Source organism: Dryobates pubescens, chromosome 36 (genome assembly GCF_014839835.1).
Source record: "Dryobates pubescens isolate bDryPub1 chromosome 36, bDryPub1.pri, whole genome shotgun sequence".
Classification (NCBI taxonomy): domain Eukaryota; kingdom Metazoa; phylum Chordata; class Aves; order Piciformes; family Picidae; genus Dryobates; species Dryobates pubescens.
In genome coordinates this window covers 436,993-450,860 of record NC_071647.1, presented here as the reverse complement: position 1 = coordinate 450,860, position 13,868 = coordinate 436,993, and the positions used below count along the sequence as shown (strand labels likewise).

Below are 13,868 nucleotides of genomic sequence, written 5' to 3'. Positions count from 1 at the left end.
GGGAGGGGGCAGGACCCAGCTTCTCCGGCGGCATCAGCCACGTGAGCCCAGCCCGGGGGCTGCAGAGCAAAGCTGTGCCCTAAAGGACCCCCGAAGGGCAACTAGGGATGCCAGGACCCAGTTGAAGCCCTCTCCAGCACCCTGAGTAGGGACAGGGCGGTGGGAGGGCGGTGGGATGGAGATCAGAGACCTGCAGCCCCAAGAGGGCTACCGGAGTCTCCCCGGTGATGCGGTGGGGAACGCTCCGAGCCCTCGAAGGGGGCCTCGCAAGCCCCCTGCTCCTGGTCTCCTGGACAGGGCTTGGTTCACCCCAGTCTCGGTTCTGCACCCCCCCTACTGTGCCCATGCGCACCCCGGGCGTAGGCACCACGGCTGAGCCCATGCCGAGGCACCGCAGGGCAAGGTGCCAGCCCCAGAGCAGAGCTGCGCCGCCCCCCCGCACCTCCCAGGGAGGAAGGCAGAGCCAGGTGACATCGGGCTACCATTTATTGTAAAAGGCCAGCGGTGCCCGCAGTGCCCTCAGCGGGCTCTGCCAGGAGGAGGTACAGAAAAGTGCTATTTACACCGGCCCCGGGGTCTGACCCCCCCAGGCGCCCCCTCCCTGCTCCCGCTGCCCCACCCCACTCAGTAAAAACTTTTGGCATCTCCCTGGGCTGGGCTCTTGGGCAGGTCCTTCCCCGAGTGTCCCTGGCACTCCCTGGGGCTGGCAGGGCTGGCATCAGCTCCTCGCAGCGCTGGCGTCGGCTGGGCATCCATGCCCACGGGGCAGCCTGATGCGTCGTGGCAGGCGGTGCCAGGGAGCTTCCCGCGCTTGCCCATGGTGAGGATGCCTGCAGCGTGGTTGCCAGAGCCGTGCAGCAGGCGGTAGAGACGGCTCTGGAAGGCTGGAGGGACGCTCTTCCTCTTGCCCAGTGTGAGGATACCAGCTGCATGGTTGCCCATGCCATGCAGGAGGTCATAGACGCGGCAGGAGCAGGTCTTCTGCCGGCAGCACTCAGGCAGACTCTGGCGGGCAGCAGCCAGGGAGCAGAGCAGGAGCAGGAGCAGAAGGCAGGCAGCTCGCTGGAGCTGCCAGAGCAATGGGCAGCATTAGTGCCAGGCAGCTGGGATTGCCAGGGAGGAGTTGGGTTCCATACATCCCCAGGGCTGCTCCCCATTCCTGCCATGCCTGCCAGTGTCTCAGCTCCTGTCTGCCCTGTCCACTGCCACTCTTCCCAGCCCCACACCCGGAATGTACCTGGAGCATCACTGTTGGCACAGCTGGCAGCACACTCCAAGGGAGCTGGGAATGCTGCTCCTCACAACCCCCCCGGCCCAGCCACCACCCATGCTGTGCCCAGCAGCCAGGTGTGGCTGCCCTCACCAGCCTGCCCCGCTCCGAGACAGGGCAGCCGTGGCAAACGCCCTGCCATCGCCACCCAGTGCCACGGCAGGAGCGCCCATGGGCAGCACCATGGGCACCACGCGCCAGGGCCCTCCCGAGGGGTCCACACAGACCTCCCTGATTGTCACACTGGGGACCCTGGGGAGGAGATGCACACTGAGGGCTTCCCGAGTGCAAGGAACCTTGGGAAGGACCAAGGAGACCTCCCCAGACCCCTGGTCCCACCTCCCAAATTCCTTCCCTTTGCTGCCCTCCTGGACCCACCTTGACGCTGGGCACCTCCATCCTTCCCGGGGTCTTCAGGTGGTCGAGTGGTACTGGGGCATATCCTGCCGGGCAGCCAAGAGCACAGCGCCCTGTGCCATCCACCGCAGCCACCGCTTTATAGGGCCTGGCACAATGGTGCTGCCAAAAATACCTCAGGGGCAGGCGGCAGCAGATGGCTCCTGGGCGACGCGGGCGCAGCGCGGCCGTAGCTCGGAGACCAGCCCAGGCCTTTCCCCTCATTTGCAGCTCCTCTTTGTGTGGCTGCTCGATGCCGGGCACGGCGGCCGGGCCGTGTGGCACTAATGAGGCTGTAATTGCCCATGGGCTCCGCGACTGGGCTGGCACAAAGAGGCTGAAGGTCAGTGCTGGGCAGTCTGCTCCGGACAGCACTGGGTCCGCTCTGCACGGCCCCATTAGGCTAATTACGCTAATTACCTCCCGACAAAGGAGTGCCCACAGAGCACAGCTCCCTGATGTGGAGAGAGCTGTCACCCTGTGCTCAGCTGGTGCCAGGGAGGGATGCTGCCACCCGTCCCCACTGCTGCTCCCCATCCCTTCTGGTGACCCCGTCCTGACCTGGCCCCACACCAGGAGGGAGCAGCAGGGCACCAGGGTGGGTCTCACACTCTTTATGCTGTGCCACAGCCCAGGTCTGACCCCAGACCAAACCTTGCCCTGGGACTCCTCACCCTGGAGGACAGAGCCCTTGTCCTGGGGGATGAGCTTCAACATTTCTCTGATACCAGAAGCCACACCTGCTGCCCGGGCAGTGCTCCCCCACCAGCTTACTGCAACCCAGAGCCTCCCAGACCCTTGGCACCCAGGGACCAGCTAGGACCCTTCCTGCTAGGCAGGTTTTCTCTGGGGCTAGTGAAGGCAAACCCACGGCCCTGGACGGGGCCAGGAGTCCAGCCCCGGGCTGGTTTTACAGCAGGAGTCTGGCACAGCAGGCACACACACACAGGCACCAGGTGCCAGCATCCCTGCCAGCCCCACAGCAGGGTGCTTGCTCCAGAAGCAGATGGCAGGGGATGGATGAGGACCCAGGAGCAAGAGGTGGGGCCAGCAGGAGAGGCGACCTCCCTCCCAACCTCCCTGCTGCTGCCCCTTGGCAGAGCACCGGAGCCCAGCCCCGTGTGTCCCTCCACGCACACAGAGCCTGCGGGCAGCCGGGTGCCCGTCTGTGGGCAGGAAGGGGCTCCTGCTGCCAGGCTGTGCTCAGCCCAGGTCCCCAGGCGCCCGGCCGGGTTCAGCAGGATGCGGTGTCACCCCCTCCATCCGTCTCGGGGATGGGCTCCAGCGCTGCGTGCAGCCGAGAGGACTCCGGCGATGCCGAACCGTTCCTGCCGATGCCGCAGGACTGCCCTGCGTTGTGGATCTGCCAGAGGTTGTCCAGCGCCTCGGCCTTGGCATGCTTGAGGAGGTCAGCCTGGCCCTGCGCGGGGACGGGCGTCAGTCCCGGGCTGCCCCGGCCCCGTGCTGGGCACCAGCTGCCCCACAGCCACCACCCGCTGGCTCTGGCACCGCCTGCTCCCCCCCCCCGAATGAGGCTGTGCCACCCCCAGCACTCCCATAGCATCCCCGGGGAGCATGGCAGGGCAGGGCAGGGCAGGGCAGGGCTGGCAGCCCTCGCCCCTCACCTTCAGGACTGTGATGTTCCAGGCGAAGCTCTCCAGCGCCTTCTGCAGCTTGCGGCCCCGCAGCCCCTCCTTGGCCTCGATGCGGTGCAGCTCCTTGTGGAAGTCCATGCCTGCGGGCGGCAGCACTGCTCAGCACCGGGGCCGAACCGGACGGACGCCTTTCGCCCCGCACGGGGGTGCAGGCTGCGTGGGCTCACCATCGCCACAGCAGCTCCGAGCTCCCTCTGTGCCAAGGGACCCCCCACCGCACTGGCACCATGCTTGGCCCCAGCGCTTGGCGATTTGGGGCACCGGAGGCTGTGGGGCTCGAAGGGCAGAGGAGTGACTCTTGCACACCACAGCCCACCTGGGGGGCTCCGAGCAGGGCTGCTGGGCCCCCTGGCAGGGCAGCCCCCGCAGCATGCAGCACGTGATGCGCCCATGAGCCGCTGCTATATTTACCCCTCCTGACGCAGCACCGGCTCCGGGCCCACGCGAGGGCTCCCACACGAGCCTGCTCGCCCACGGGCTGTCAATCAGCACGCCCCCACCCCTGTGCCCACCGCTGCCAGCCCCCGGGCCCCCAGAACCTGGTCCATGCTGGCACCACAGGGGCTTGTCTGCAGGGCAACCAGGGTCAAAGCAGGGCCAGGCAGCACCCTGGGCATGGGGGGTCACAGCCCCCAAACCATGAGTGGCTGGGCAGAGGCAGCAGTGGTACCCACATGCCCTAGAGCCCCTCCAGACCCCTCCAGCACAGCAGTGCAGCTCCAGCAGCCAGAGTGGCACAGGAGGCTGCAGAGCCCTCCCATGCCTGCATCCTGGCCCCACAGGCTGTGGTCGCCCCCCGTCACTCCCCCAAGGCTGGCAGCAGTGGCAGAGCCTGGAGCCAAGAGCTTGGGGAGATTTCCAGGGAACAAACAGGGCTGCTGGCAGCGAGGCTGGTACCAGCTGGGGGGGCAGAGCAGGGCCCCTACCTCCTCCTGGCCCCTGCAGCTCGCGGCTGCTCTCCCAGCCCCACAGGGAGCCGCGGGGTGGCAGTGCCCCAGGCATCCCCACAGGATCCAGCCCGCAGGATCCGCTCGTCCGTGCCTCGAGCACGTCTTGGGCAGCCACCGGGGTCAGGGCAGGACTGTGGGGAGCAGGGCAGGGAGCTGGCACCTGCCCGTGTGGGTTCAGCCATGAGCTGTGGAAGTCACCACAGTCAGTTGCCACTTCTGCCATCAGCCCCAGCCTGTTATTTCTGCCGCTAATTTTATTCTGGTGTTCGGCAGCTAATGACTCTTCCCTGCTTCCTCATCAGCCTCCTCCGCTCCTCTGCCTCCTGCACAGCCCCTGGAGCCCACCTGCCCTGCACCCTGCCCTGGCACAGGCAGTCCTTGGCCCAGTGGCACCTGGGCCTCGTGGCCCATAGCCAGCTGGTCCCAGCTGCTCTGCTGCTGAACTCTGGCCCCAGCACACAGCTGCCCCCTTGCCCTCAGCTGCCCTCTTGCCCTCCTCCATGCAGGTGCCCAGCCAAAAATCTCAGCACACTTGGCCATGCCTGTGCCCAGTTCTGGAGCCTGATGCAAGACCCCTGAACTGAGCTCTGCGTGCCCCCAGCCCAGGCACAGCACCCCCATACGCAGCTCCCCAGGAATGTGCCCCCCAGGTCTTGGGGCTGCGTCTGCCCCACCAGGACCCACCTGCCTGCTGCGCCTGCATGAGTTTGCCGTACACGGCGTCGGCCGACTCGATCAGCGTCCGGCTGGTCTGGATCATCTGGGGAGAGGGGCAGTGTGAGCCTGGCAGGGGCAGCATTGGGCAGCAGCTGCCCCTCACCCTGGCACAGCAGCTGGCATCAGGCACTCGTCACCACAGTGCATGTGCCCAGGTGTGGTGTGACCAGCGCCTGGCCAGCGCCCGGGGCCCCTCCAGCACAAAGGAAGGAAGTGGCTCCAGCTGTGGTGGTTAATGGGATTTGTGCCACCAGCTGGCCCCAGCGCAGGGTGCAGGCAGCGTGGGCAAGAGGACAGGGTCCGTGGGGTGCCCTGTCCTGGGCAGAGAGGTGCTCCCGGTGCCACTAACCCCGCCAGGAGCCAAGCCCCACTTACAGTCTCATAGGCGGTGAGGACCTTGCGCAGCAGGTCGGGGATGGGGCCCTGGGCCTCCATGGGGGGATACTGCTCTGCCAGGTTGAGGGTGACGCTGGGGGTGCTGTCGCTGTGCAGCAGCCACGTGGCCACGGTCAGGATGCACTGCTTCATGTTGGCAGCCGGTGTCAGCCCACACAGCTCCTTGAAGGACACCAGAGCGTTCTGCAGGCAGAGACCGGTGTCAGACTCAGCCCAGGAAGACCCCCAAGAGACCCCTCCCCACCAGGAGCATCCCAGTTTTCCAAGCTCTCTCCTGCACATCCCCCAGGAAGAGGGGAACCCACCTGAGCTGCTCACACTCCTGCCCTGGTCCCCCCTTCAGGAGCCGGCTGCCCCCCATGCCCCAGCAAGCTCCATACCTGCACGTTCTCCCGCAGGTCGGTGGCCTCCCGCAGCGGCTGCGTGGCCGTCCGGAAGACCTCATCGATGGCCTTGATGCCGGTGGCCTTGGTGGAGGTGTACTCCCGCACCCGGCGGCCCCGGCGGCCCGCCAGCCCCCGGCGGTGCCCCTTGCCCCCCCCCCGGCGGTCGGTGATGGCCACGTGCACGAAGAGGGTGGCATGGGGCAGGGGCTCCCCGGCCAGGGACTGGAGGGGGACGTGGCGGTAGCCGGGCTGCAGGCACTCGAAGGGTATGGTGTACTGGGCGATGAACTCGTCCCCGATGTAGTCGTCGTCCAGCACGACGAAGCGCAGCACAGCCAGCTCGGGCAGGTTGATCTGGAACTCCAGGCTCTCGTCGAAGATGGGGTTGTCCCCGCTCTGCAGCGCCGTCTTGGTGCGGTGCTCGGCACAGTCAGCCGGGATGCCGTGGATCTCGGCGCAGACGTAGGGCTCCACCACCTCCCCCTTGGCCCCCGAGCCCTTGGGCTTCGGCAGGTTCTGCCCACTGATCACCTTGAGGTGAAGGAGCTGGGCGGGCACCCCGGGCAAGGAGTCCTTGGCGTTGGCACTGAAGTAGGAGACCTCCTCCCGCATGATGGCAGGGCGGAGCACGTAGCCGCAGGCTCCGTTCTGCCGGAACCAGCCTGCGTTCAGGTCCATCATGAGCCCTGGCGTCTGGTAGTTCATGGCTACCATCTGGCAGCCGCACTTCCAGAAGTCCTGGGGGTTCATGTTGCTGGCGTCGATGCGCATGGGGCTGGGGTAGACGCGGGAGAGGAACCGCTTGTTGTAGCTGACCAGCTCGGCAGGACACTCGTTGGCGAAGCGCCCTGCCTCCACCTCGCTGAAGGAGCACATCTCCCAGTAGCGCTGCCCGCGCCGCGAGCTCTCGAAGTCCTGGAAGGGGACAGCCTGGCAGAGGCTCACCAGCTCCGAGAGCTCCCGGCTGAGGCGCACCCGCCGCGGGCCACCCCCCTCCGGAGCCTCCCGGTCCTCCTGGCCCAGCCGCCGCGCCAGCTCCCAGCCTTCCTCCTCGTCGGACACCTCCCCCTCGCTGTCCTCGCAGCCGGGCGGCAGCTTCTTGCCCTTGATGAGGATGCGGCCCTTGAGCTGCTCTGGGGAGGGCAGGTAGGACGCGGCAGGGTTGGGGGGCTCCAGGTACAGCTTGTCCCCCAGCGTCTTGCGCAGGCACTGGGCGGCGAGGCGCTGCTGGGCGGCCGAGCACCGCACCACCAGGCAGAGGATGAGGGGGTAGGCAGAGGCGGCGAAGGCCTGCTGGTCGATCAGCCCCACCACGGTGCGGAAGGGCACGCAGGAGGCGGCCGAGGGGCTGGTGTAGACCACAGGCTCCCCCTCGGGGCCGTCCCACAGCACCAGCTCGATGCTGCGGCAGCCCAGCCCCAGGGCGCTGATGTAGCCGCTGATGTCCGAGCGGCCCCAGAAGTTGTCCTCCAGCAGGCAGGTGCTGTGGGCAGAGCTGATGTAGTAGTGGGAGAGAGGCTGCGCCATGTCCTGGCACACCTTGCGGTGCTGCGGGTCGAAGATGGAGCAGTCGGCGGACAGCAGGTACCGCGTGAAGCCGTCGATGGCCAGGTAGCCTTTCTCCCGGCCCTCCTTGGAGGGCTCGTACTTGCCCACGATCTCCAAGCACTTCTCCTCCGTCACCCCCTCCATGCCCTGCTCCACCTCCAGGAACATCAGCAGGTCCTTCAGGCCCAGGTACTCCTTGTTGCTGGAGAACTGCACCAGCAGGAAGAAGATCTCAGGGCGGGTGCAGAGCTCGCAGTAGGCCTCCACAAAGAGGTCGCAGGCCACCTCCGCGCCGGGACACTCGTTGGCCTTCTGCAGCTCCTTGAACTTCAGCTCGATGGTGGAAGCCTTCATGCCTGGGTTGAGCGCTTTGATCAGCTGCACGGCTCGGGGCACCGGGATGCGGCCGCACTTCTCCAGGTCAGCAAGGTCGAAGACGGAGGAGATCCAGGAGGTGCGGAGGCTGGGGTGGGCGGTGCCGGGGGCCTCGGGGCTGTGCTTGCCGTAGGACACCAGGTACCGCAGCCCCATCACCCAGGCGCTCACCACCTCGGCCGAGCTGGCCACCAGGTCCAGGGACTCGTAGTTGTCTCCGTAGATGATGGAGAAGGCACACTCGTCCGGGAACTGGTCGGAGAGGCCGTTGCTGCGCAGCACGGGCGTCTTCTTGCCCACACGCACCTCCTTCACCGACTTGATCTCGATCTTGGCCTTCTCCGAGTCCTTCTTGGAGGGCTCCCAGCGCAGGGAGCGCAGGTCGGCGTCCAGCACGAAGAAGCGGCTGTACATGCGCGAGTTGGAGCGAACCTTCTTCAGCTCGCAGCCCTCCAGCATCAGCGAGATGCAGGCGCCGGTGCTGTTGATCTTGCGGTCGTTGGGCATGGTGCTGAAGGACACTGTCTTCTTCTTCTGCGGTGCCCGCTGCCGGGAGCCGTCCTGCCAGGGCGGGAGAAGGCAGCGCTGGGTTAACAGCAGGGCCTGCAGACCTTAAAGGTCTCCCAGAGGTCTCCTCCAGACAAGATGGTTCTATGGTTCTAAGGGGGCAGAGGGCAGACAGCTCCTGCCCCCTTCCTGCTCTCTCCACCCCAGCCCTGATGCACAGCATGGTGCCCCAGGCTGCACCAGCACCACACGAATCCCAGTTTGCCCCAGTCCAATCCTCTCCCTGGAAGCTGGGGGCCAGCCCCAGCCCTGGCCTCCCCCACACTCGCTGCCTGGTTTATTTTAACTCTGCTTTCCTTCCTTCCTTCCTGCTCCCAGCCCTGCACCGGATCCTTCCCCACTGCTCACCCACCCTGGAGCCACACATGGCCAGCCCAGCATGGTCCCTGGCCTGGGGACACTGGAGGAAAGCAGGCACTCAGCAGGACCAGCTTGTGCCCACAGCAGCCCCACCTCTGTGGAGGAGCACAGGCCATGCCCCTGGGCACCATGGTTGGGGCATCCCAAGGTGATGCTACTAGGGAGCCCCAGACAGGGTCCCCCAACTGCCACAGAGTGGGGGCGAGTGAGGCTCCTGGCCTCATCCCACAGAGCTGCTGCTGCTGCCCATGCAGGGTCACAGGGGGTCCAGGCTGCCCACTGCCTGCACCCTGTGCCCACACTCTGCCCATACCCCTGTGCCAGCCCTGCCCCTTGGCGGGGAAGGGAGATCCTGCAGCCACAGGGCTGGAGGGGGCAGGGGATGAAGGGGAACAGCAGGGCTGGGAGCATATTATGGGATGGATTTCATTAAGCAGTGCAGCAGGAGGGATTTAATCCACTTCTTCAAGATTATGGTGAGTCACCTCTAATCCCTGGTGGCTCCAGCAGGGGCAGCTCCTGCCCAGCTGCCCAGGTTGAGGGAGAGGGGGTGACCAGTTCAGCACCCCCTGAGCTTCCACACCTCCCATGTTGAGCACGGCCCTGAAGGCTTTGGATCTGCCCGTGTGGAGCCAGGCAGCCCTGGCCAAGGGCCAAGGGGACAGGTGACGTGGGCTCAGTGTGGGTCACACCAGCGGAGAAGGACTCAGCACGAGCAGAACCACCAGATGCTTCCCGTGGGCAGCAGTCTGAGCGCCCCACTGCCGGGAGCCCCACTCCTCACCTCCCAGGGCGTGATGGTTGGACCCACAGCAGCCTGCCCTCACCCCTGGGCAGGACCCCCCGCACCTCTGCAGACCTGCTCCCTGCCCCGACACACCCCAGCCCCGGGCGGCTCCGCACCGAGCCCCGAGGCGAAAACAGGAAATCCATCCGGAAAGGAAACACGGGCGGGGGGCCTGCGTGCGCCCAGCACCGGGGACCTGCCTCCAGCTGCGCCTGCCACAGCCAGCCCAGCCCACCCCTGTGGCACGGCCTCGCCCCGGATCAGGGCAACACCCCCAACACTCTCCCCTCAGACTCCCGCAGCCCCAGGATGGGGAAGGGCAGGGGGGTGCCTGCTGCAGTGCTCTGGGGTGCAGATGTGCAGCATAGACCCCAGGCACACAGGCTCTGCCCTTCGGGCACAGGCAGACCTGTGGAGCCTCCTGCCCACAGATGCTTCTGGTTATGCAACCCAGACTGGGCACCCGCAGGGAAAATCCACTGCTCCCTGGCACGGGCACTTCCCAGTGGATCTCTGAGCCTGGGAACACACACAGGGTGCAGGCAGGAGTGGTGCAGGCAGGAGCCACAAAAGCTCCACAAGCAGGCCAGCAGCAGATGCAGGACATGGCACCCATGATCACAGCAGCATGGAGCATCCCTGGTCCCAGGGCTCCGGCAGCAGCAGGGCATCAGACTGGCACACACAGCTGGCAGTGAGCAGGCAGAGCTCTTGCCAGTGCTGCTGCACACATCACACCCACAGATGCCAGCTCCACGGAGGAAAGACACACCAACCATGATGCCAGTGGCAAGCGCAGGCATCCGGCTGGGCACGGAGGGCACGTCCGAGCGCAGCTGCCCGGATCTAGAGCATGTGCTAAGTACCTCTTCAGCCAATTACGGCGGCGATTAGTGCCCTGCCGAGCGCGGTCGCGCTAATCGCCGCCGCCACCTGACTGCCATCGCGCCCGGCCAAGCAACCGGGGATGGGCAAGGGCCCATTGGCCTCCTCGCCCTTCCCGTCACCCCCGCAAGGCCCGACCCGGGGGTTCCCCGCGGCGCAGCAGCTTGTGATGGCAGCAGACAGAGGAACTGAAAGCCTCTGGGGCTGAGGCGGCTCGGTCTGGCCACAGCTCCGCTGTCCAGCTAGGGCGGCAGGACTGCTACCGCCCCGGCAACGCCACCCGGCTCCTGGGGTCTCAGCCGGGGGCTGCTTGCCAGCCTCACCGTGACACGCCATGGTTTGCCCTGGCTCTGGGTCTCCCCCCTGCCCCATCCCCGGCTGGGCAGCACGAGCAGGGGTGCCGGCAGGCAGCAGCAGCCGGCGGCGCTGGAGCGGAGGTAGTGGGAGGCCAGGCACAGCCAGGGCTCTTCTGCCGTCGTTTGTTCCCTGCCAAGAAGACAGCAGTGACACATTCACTCCCCGCAGCACCAGCTGCCACTGCCCAGCGAGCGGCCGTGGAGACAGAGCCCAGCGCAGAGGCATCACCGAGCTCCCGGGGCCAGCGCAGCATGAGGAAGGGGCACGGGGGACAGGACAAGAGAGGTCACCTCCTGCAGCGGGGAGGAATAGCTCCAGCTCTCTCACGGTCTCATGCCAGCCTCCTCCCAGCTCACCGGACCTCCAGCTACCTCCACTTCCAGCTTGGGAAGCGAATAGGGCACAGGTCCCGCTGGCAGGCACGGGGCCGGCCCCGGGCTGCCCCTGCCCAGCAGTGATTCACTTTCACATTTCACTCCCGCGGCCGCGCCTGGAAATCCCGAAAAACAACAGCGCCGGCAGCTCTTCCCACATGCGCCCCTGCCCCTCCCGCAGCCAGCCCCTGCCTGCTGCCCCCGGCTCCTCCGTGCCCTCACTGCAAGCTGTAGCCAGGCTCACGGTGCCAAGTCCCTTCCCCGCCCCACAGCCACCACACGAGCACTGTGGGCATGAGCCCCCAACTCCCACCCACAGCAAGCTGAGGGCAGCAAAGCAGCCACAGATCCCACAGCACAGGAACGGTCTCAGCATCCCGCAGGGATTAGGTCTTGGGCAGCTCCTCCCCAGGTCCTGCTGGGGCTCGTTGGGGCCCAGACCTTCTGCGGGTCACCACGGATCCTTTCCCCAACTGCTGTGCAGAGTTGGTACAAGCCACCCTCCTCCTGCCAGGGAGAGCCCAGGCACAGAGGGGTCTCAGCCAGTGGCGGTGGAGGAGGTGGCACAGGGTCCCCTGTACCTACTCAGGAACAGGAGAGCTTTGCTGAGAAGGCAGCAGGATGCCTGCAAGGGTACGAGGAGCATGGCATGGGCAGTCAGTGCCTGCACAGTGCCATGGGCAGCAGGTCAGCTCCCTGTCCCTCGATTGCCAGCCAGCCTCAGCCCATGGAGGTGCTCAGCACCATCAGGTATAGACAGCCTCAGCCTAGGGAACCCATTCGGGACCTGCAACCCTCCAGCACCAGGGCAGGATCAAGCCCTTGATGGACTCGGAAATGCAGGATGGACCAGCACAGGCTGGGGACATTGTCCGAGTCTGACCTCCTCCAGCACCCTCCCCACCGGCGCTGGCCCTGGGCCACCCAACCCTCACGTGAAGGCAAATCCCGCGGTGACGCACGGCGGTGCCAGGGATGTGCCCAGCCCGGGGTCACGAGAGGGGTTCACCTCCTGCCTGCGGTTCCCCTGGGCAGAGATGGGTGGCGAGCTGTGTGGCCCTGGGCAGACCTCGGCAAGGTCCCCAGGGGAAGCAGGCGCAGATGGTGCCCTGGCACCGGCCTTGGCTGCAAGGGAGCACCGGGAGGTCTCCTGCTGTCACCAGTCACTCCACAGCAGTTTGCAGCGGGAGCCCAGGAAGGGGCACAAGATTCCCTGTGCCACCCGGAGGTGGGGCCAACGCCTCTGCCCAAGGAACCAGGTCCTGGGAGCAGAAGATCGTGGCAGGGTCGGCACCATGGGAACAGCCCTCACACCGGGAAACCGGCTGCGGGAGCCGGGGCGGGGGGGGCGGGGGGGGGGCGGGCCCCAGGCGGTCACGACCATTGTGTCAGCGAGCACCGAGCAGGGCAATTAGCGGCGCTCATTTAGGAGAGCACACACGTGACCCCCTGCCCACCCGCCTGGGAGACCCCCAGAGACCCTCCCTGGCTCACAACTCCACCGGGGGCCCCCAGCTAGATCATGAGCAGAACGGGCGGGCCCAAGGCTCAGAGCCTTGCAGGGAGCTCGGGCAAGCGAGAGGTGCCCGGGAGCCAGGAGCAGGCATCCCCTTAGTGGCAGCCGTGGGTGCCCTGAGCAGGACAGGGCGATGCTGCAGGGTGATTCCCACGGCCACACAGCGGACCCGTGGGGACAGTGATGGGGCCATCAACGACCACGCGACGAGGACAGGCCTGGCCCAGCCGAGCACGACGCCTGCGCCAGGCTTTGCCCTTGGGGACCAACGGTGCCGGGCAGGGCGCGGGGACGCGGTGCCAGCCCCGGCAAGAGCAGCCCCGGCAAGTGCAGGGCAAACCCCGCGCCTGGCCGGGCAGGCGACGCCCGAGCACCCACCCGGGGCTGCAGTGGCCCTTGGGCACGGCGGGAGCCCGAAGGACAGCGGGCACAGCGGGCACGGCGGGGCTGGCAGGGCCGGTGGCCGCTGGCTCCGGGGCCGGGGGACGCTCAGCTCCCGGGGAGGGGCACGGCTCGACGGTCCCGGGAGGCCGGGAGGGGCCGGGGCCGGGCCCGGTGCGCGGCCGATGCGGAGCTCTCACCTTCATGATGCTGGCCCGGGGCGCGGCGGGCGCGGGGCTCCGCTCCACCGAGTCCTCGCGGCTGCTGCTGCCCGAGCCCGACCCGGGGCTGCCGCCGCCGCCGCCACCGCGGGGCCCGTTGGGCAGCGGCGCGGCGGGGCGGGGCGAGCCCGGTGGCGGGGCGCCCCGGGGCCCCTCCGCCATCCCCCGCGGCGTCAGGGCAGCGGCCGCCGCGGGGCCCCGGGCGCCCCCGGAGCCTGCGCCCGCCGCCGCCGCCGCTGCGGGCTCAGTGGCGGAGCGGGCGGGAGGCGGCGCGGCCGGGAGGAGGGGCCGGGCCGGGCCGGGGGCGGGGACGCGGGTGGGGACGGCCGCGGCCCCCCCGCCCCGGGCTGCAGCGGAGGGGAGGGGAACGGACACCGGGGACCGAGCACCGGCACCTCCCGCCGCTCGGCGTCTCACGGCCTCCGCCCAGCCCCGCAGCTGATATCCCGCTGGGACCCCGGCCAAGCCAGCACCTCGCAGCCTGGTACCCAAACCGACCTGCACCCCACAGCCTGGCACCCAGACCCAACCTACGCCCTGCAGTCTTGGCACCTCTAGCCTGGTACCCGAAACGAGCCTTGCTCTCAAGCCAAGCCTGCACCCTGGCCCTCCCCAGCGGGTCGGTCGCCAGGCAGGGGCAGGGGCGCTTGTGAAGCCCCAGGGCCAGCCCAGCTCTCCTGGGTGCGGGGCTTGGGGCTTTCCCCGGGGTGCGTGTGCCCGTGGAGGC

General features: G+C 67.6%; 2 protein-coding genes across 2 annotated transcripts; both read right to left on the bottom strand.

The window, feature by feature from the left end:
- Positions 1-592: 592 nt before the first annotated feature.
- Positions 593-1,089, bottom strand: HCRT (hypocretin neuropeptide precursor; the record flags this gene model as incomplete). The annotated part of the gene is made up of 1 exon (XM_054176591.1): positions 593-1,089. A coding segment is annotated over one exon (465 nt), but the record flags the coding sequence as incomplete, so codon positions are not given.
- A 313-nt stretch (positions 1,090-1,402) lies between these two features.
- LOC104309592 (inactive phospholipase C-like protein 2) lies at positions 1,403-13,325 on the bottom strand. The gene is made up of 6 exons (XM_054176700.1): positions 13,121-13,325; positions 5,765-8,254; positions 5,364-5,567; positions 4,956-5,031; positions 3,292-3,401; positions 1,403-3,086 (listed from the first exon to the last, which is right to left on the bottom strand). The coding sequence occupies exons 1-6, from the start codon at positions 13,301-13,303 to the stop codon at positions 2,901-2,903; spliced, it is 3,249 nt and encodes a 1,082-aa protein (XP_054032675.1). The 5' UTR covers positions 13,304-13,325; the 3' UTR covers positions 1,403-2,900.
- Positions 13,326-13,868: the final 543 nt, after the last annotated feature.

Excerpts from the sequence above, each read along its gene's own strand:
- LOC104309592 (XM_054176700.1), bottom strand. The coding sequence starts at position 13,303 with ATGGCGGAGGGGCCCCGGGGCGCCCCGCCACCGGGCTCGCCCCGCCCC. Across the intron at positions 5,032-5,363 it reads TCCTCACCGCCTATGAGACT|ATGATCCAGACCAGCCGGAC; the intron begins GTAAGTGGGGCT and ends CCCTCTCCCCAG. Across the intron at positions 3,402-4,955 it reads CATGCAGGCGCAGCAGGCAG|GCATGGACTTCCACAAGGAG; the intron begins GTGGGTCCTGGT and ends TGCCGCCCGCAG.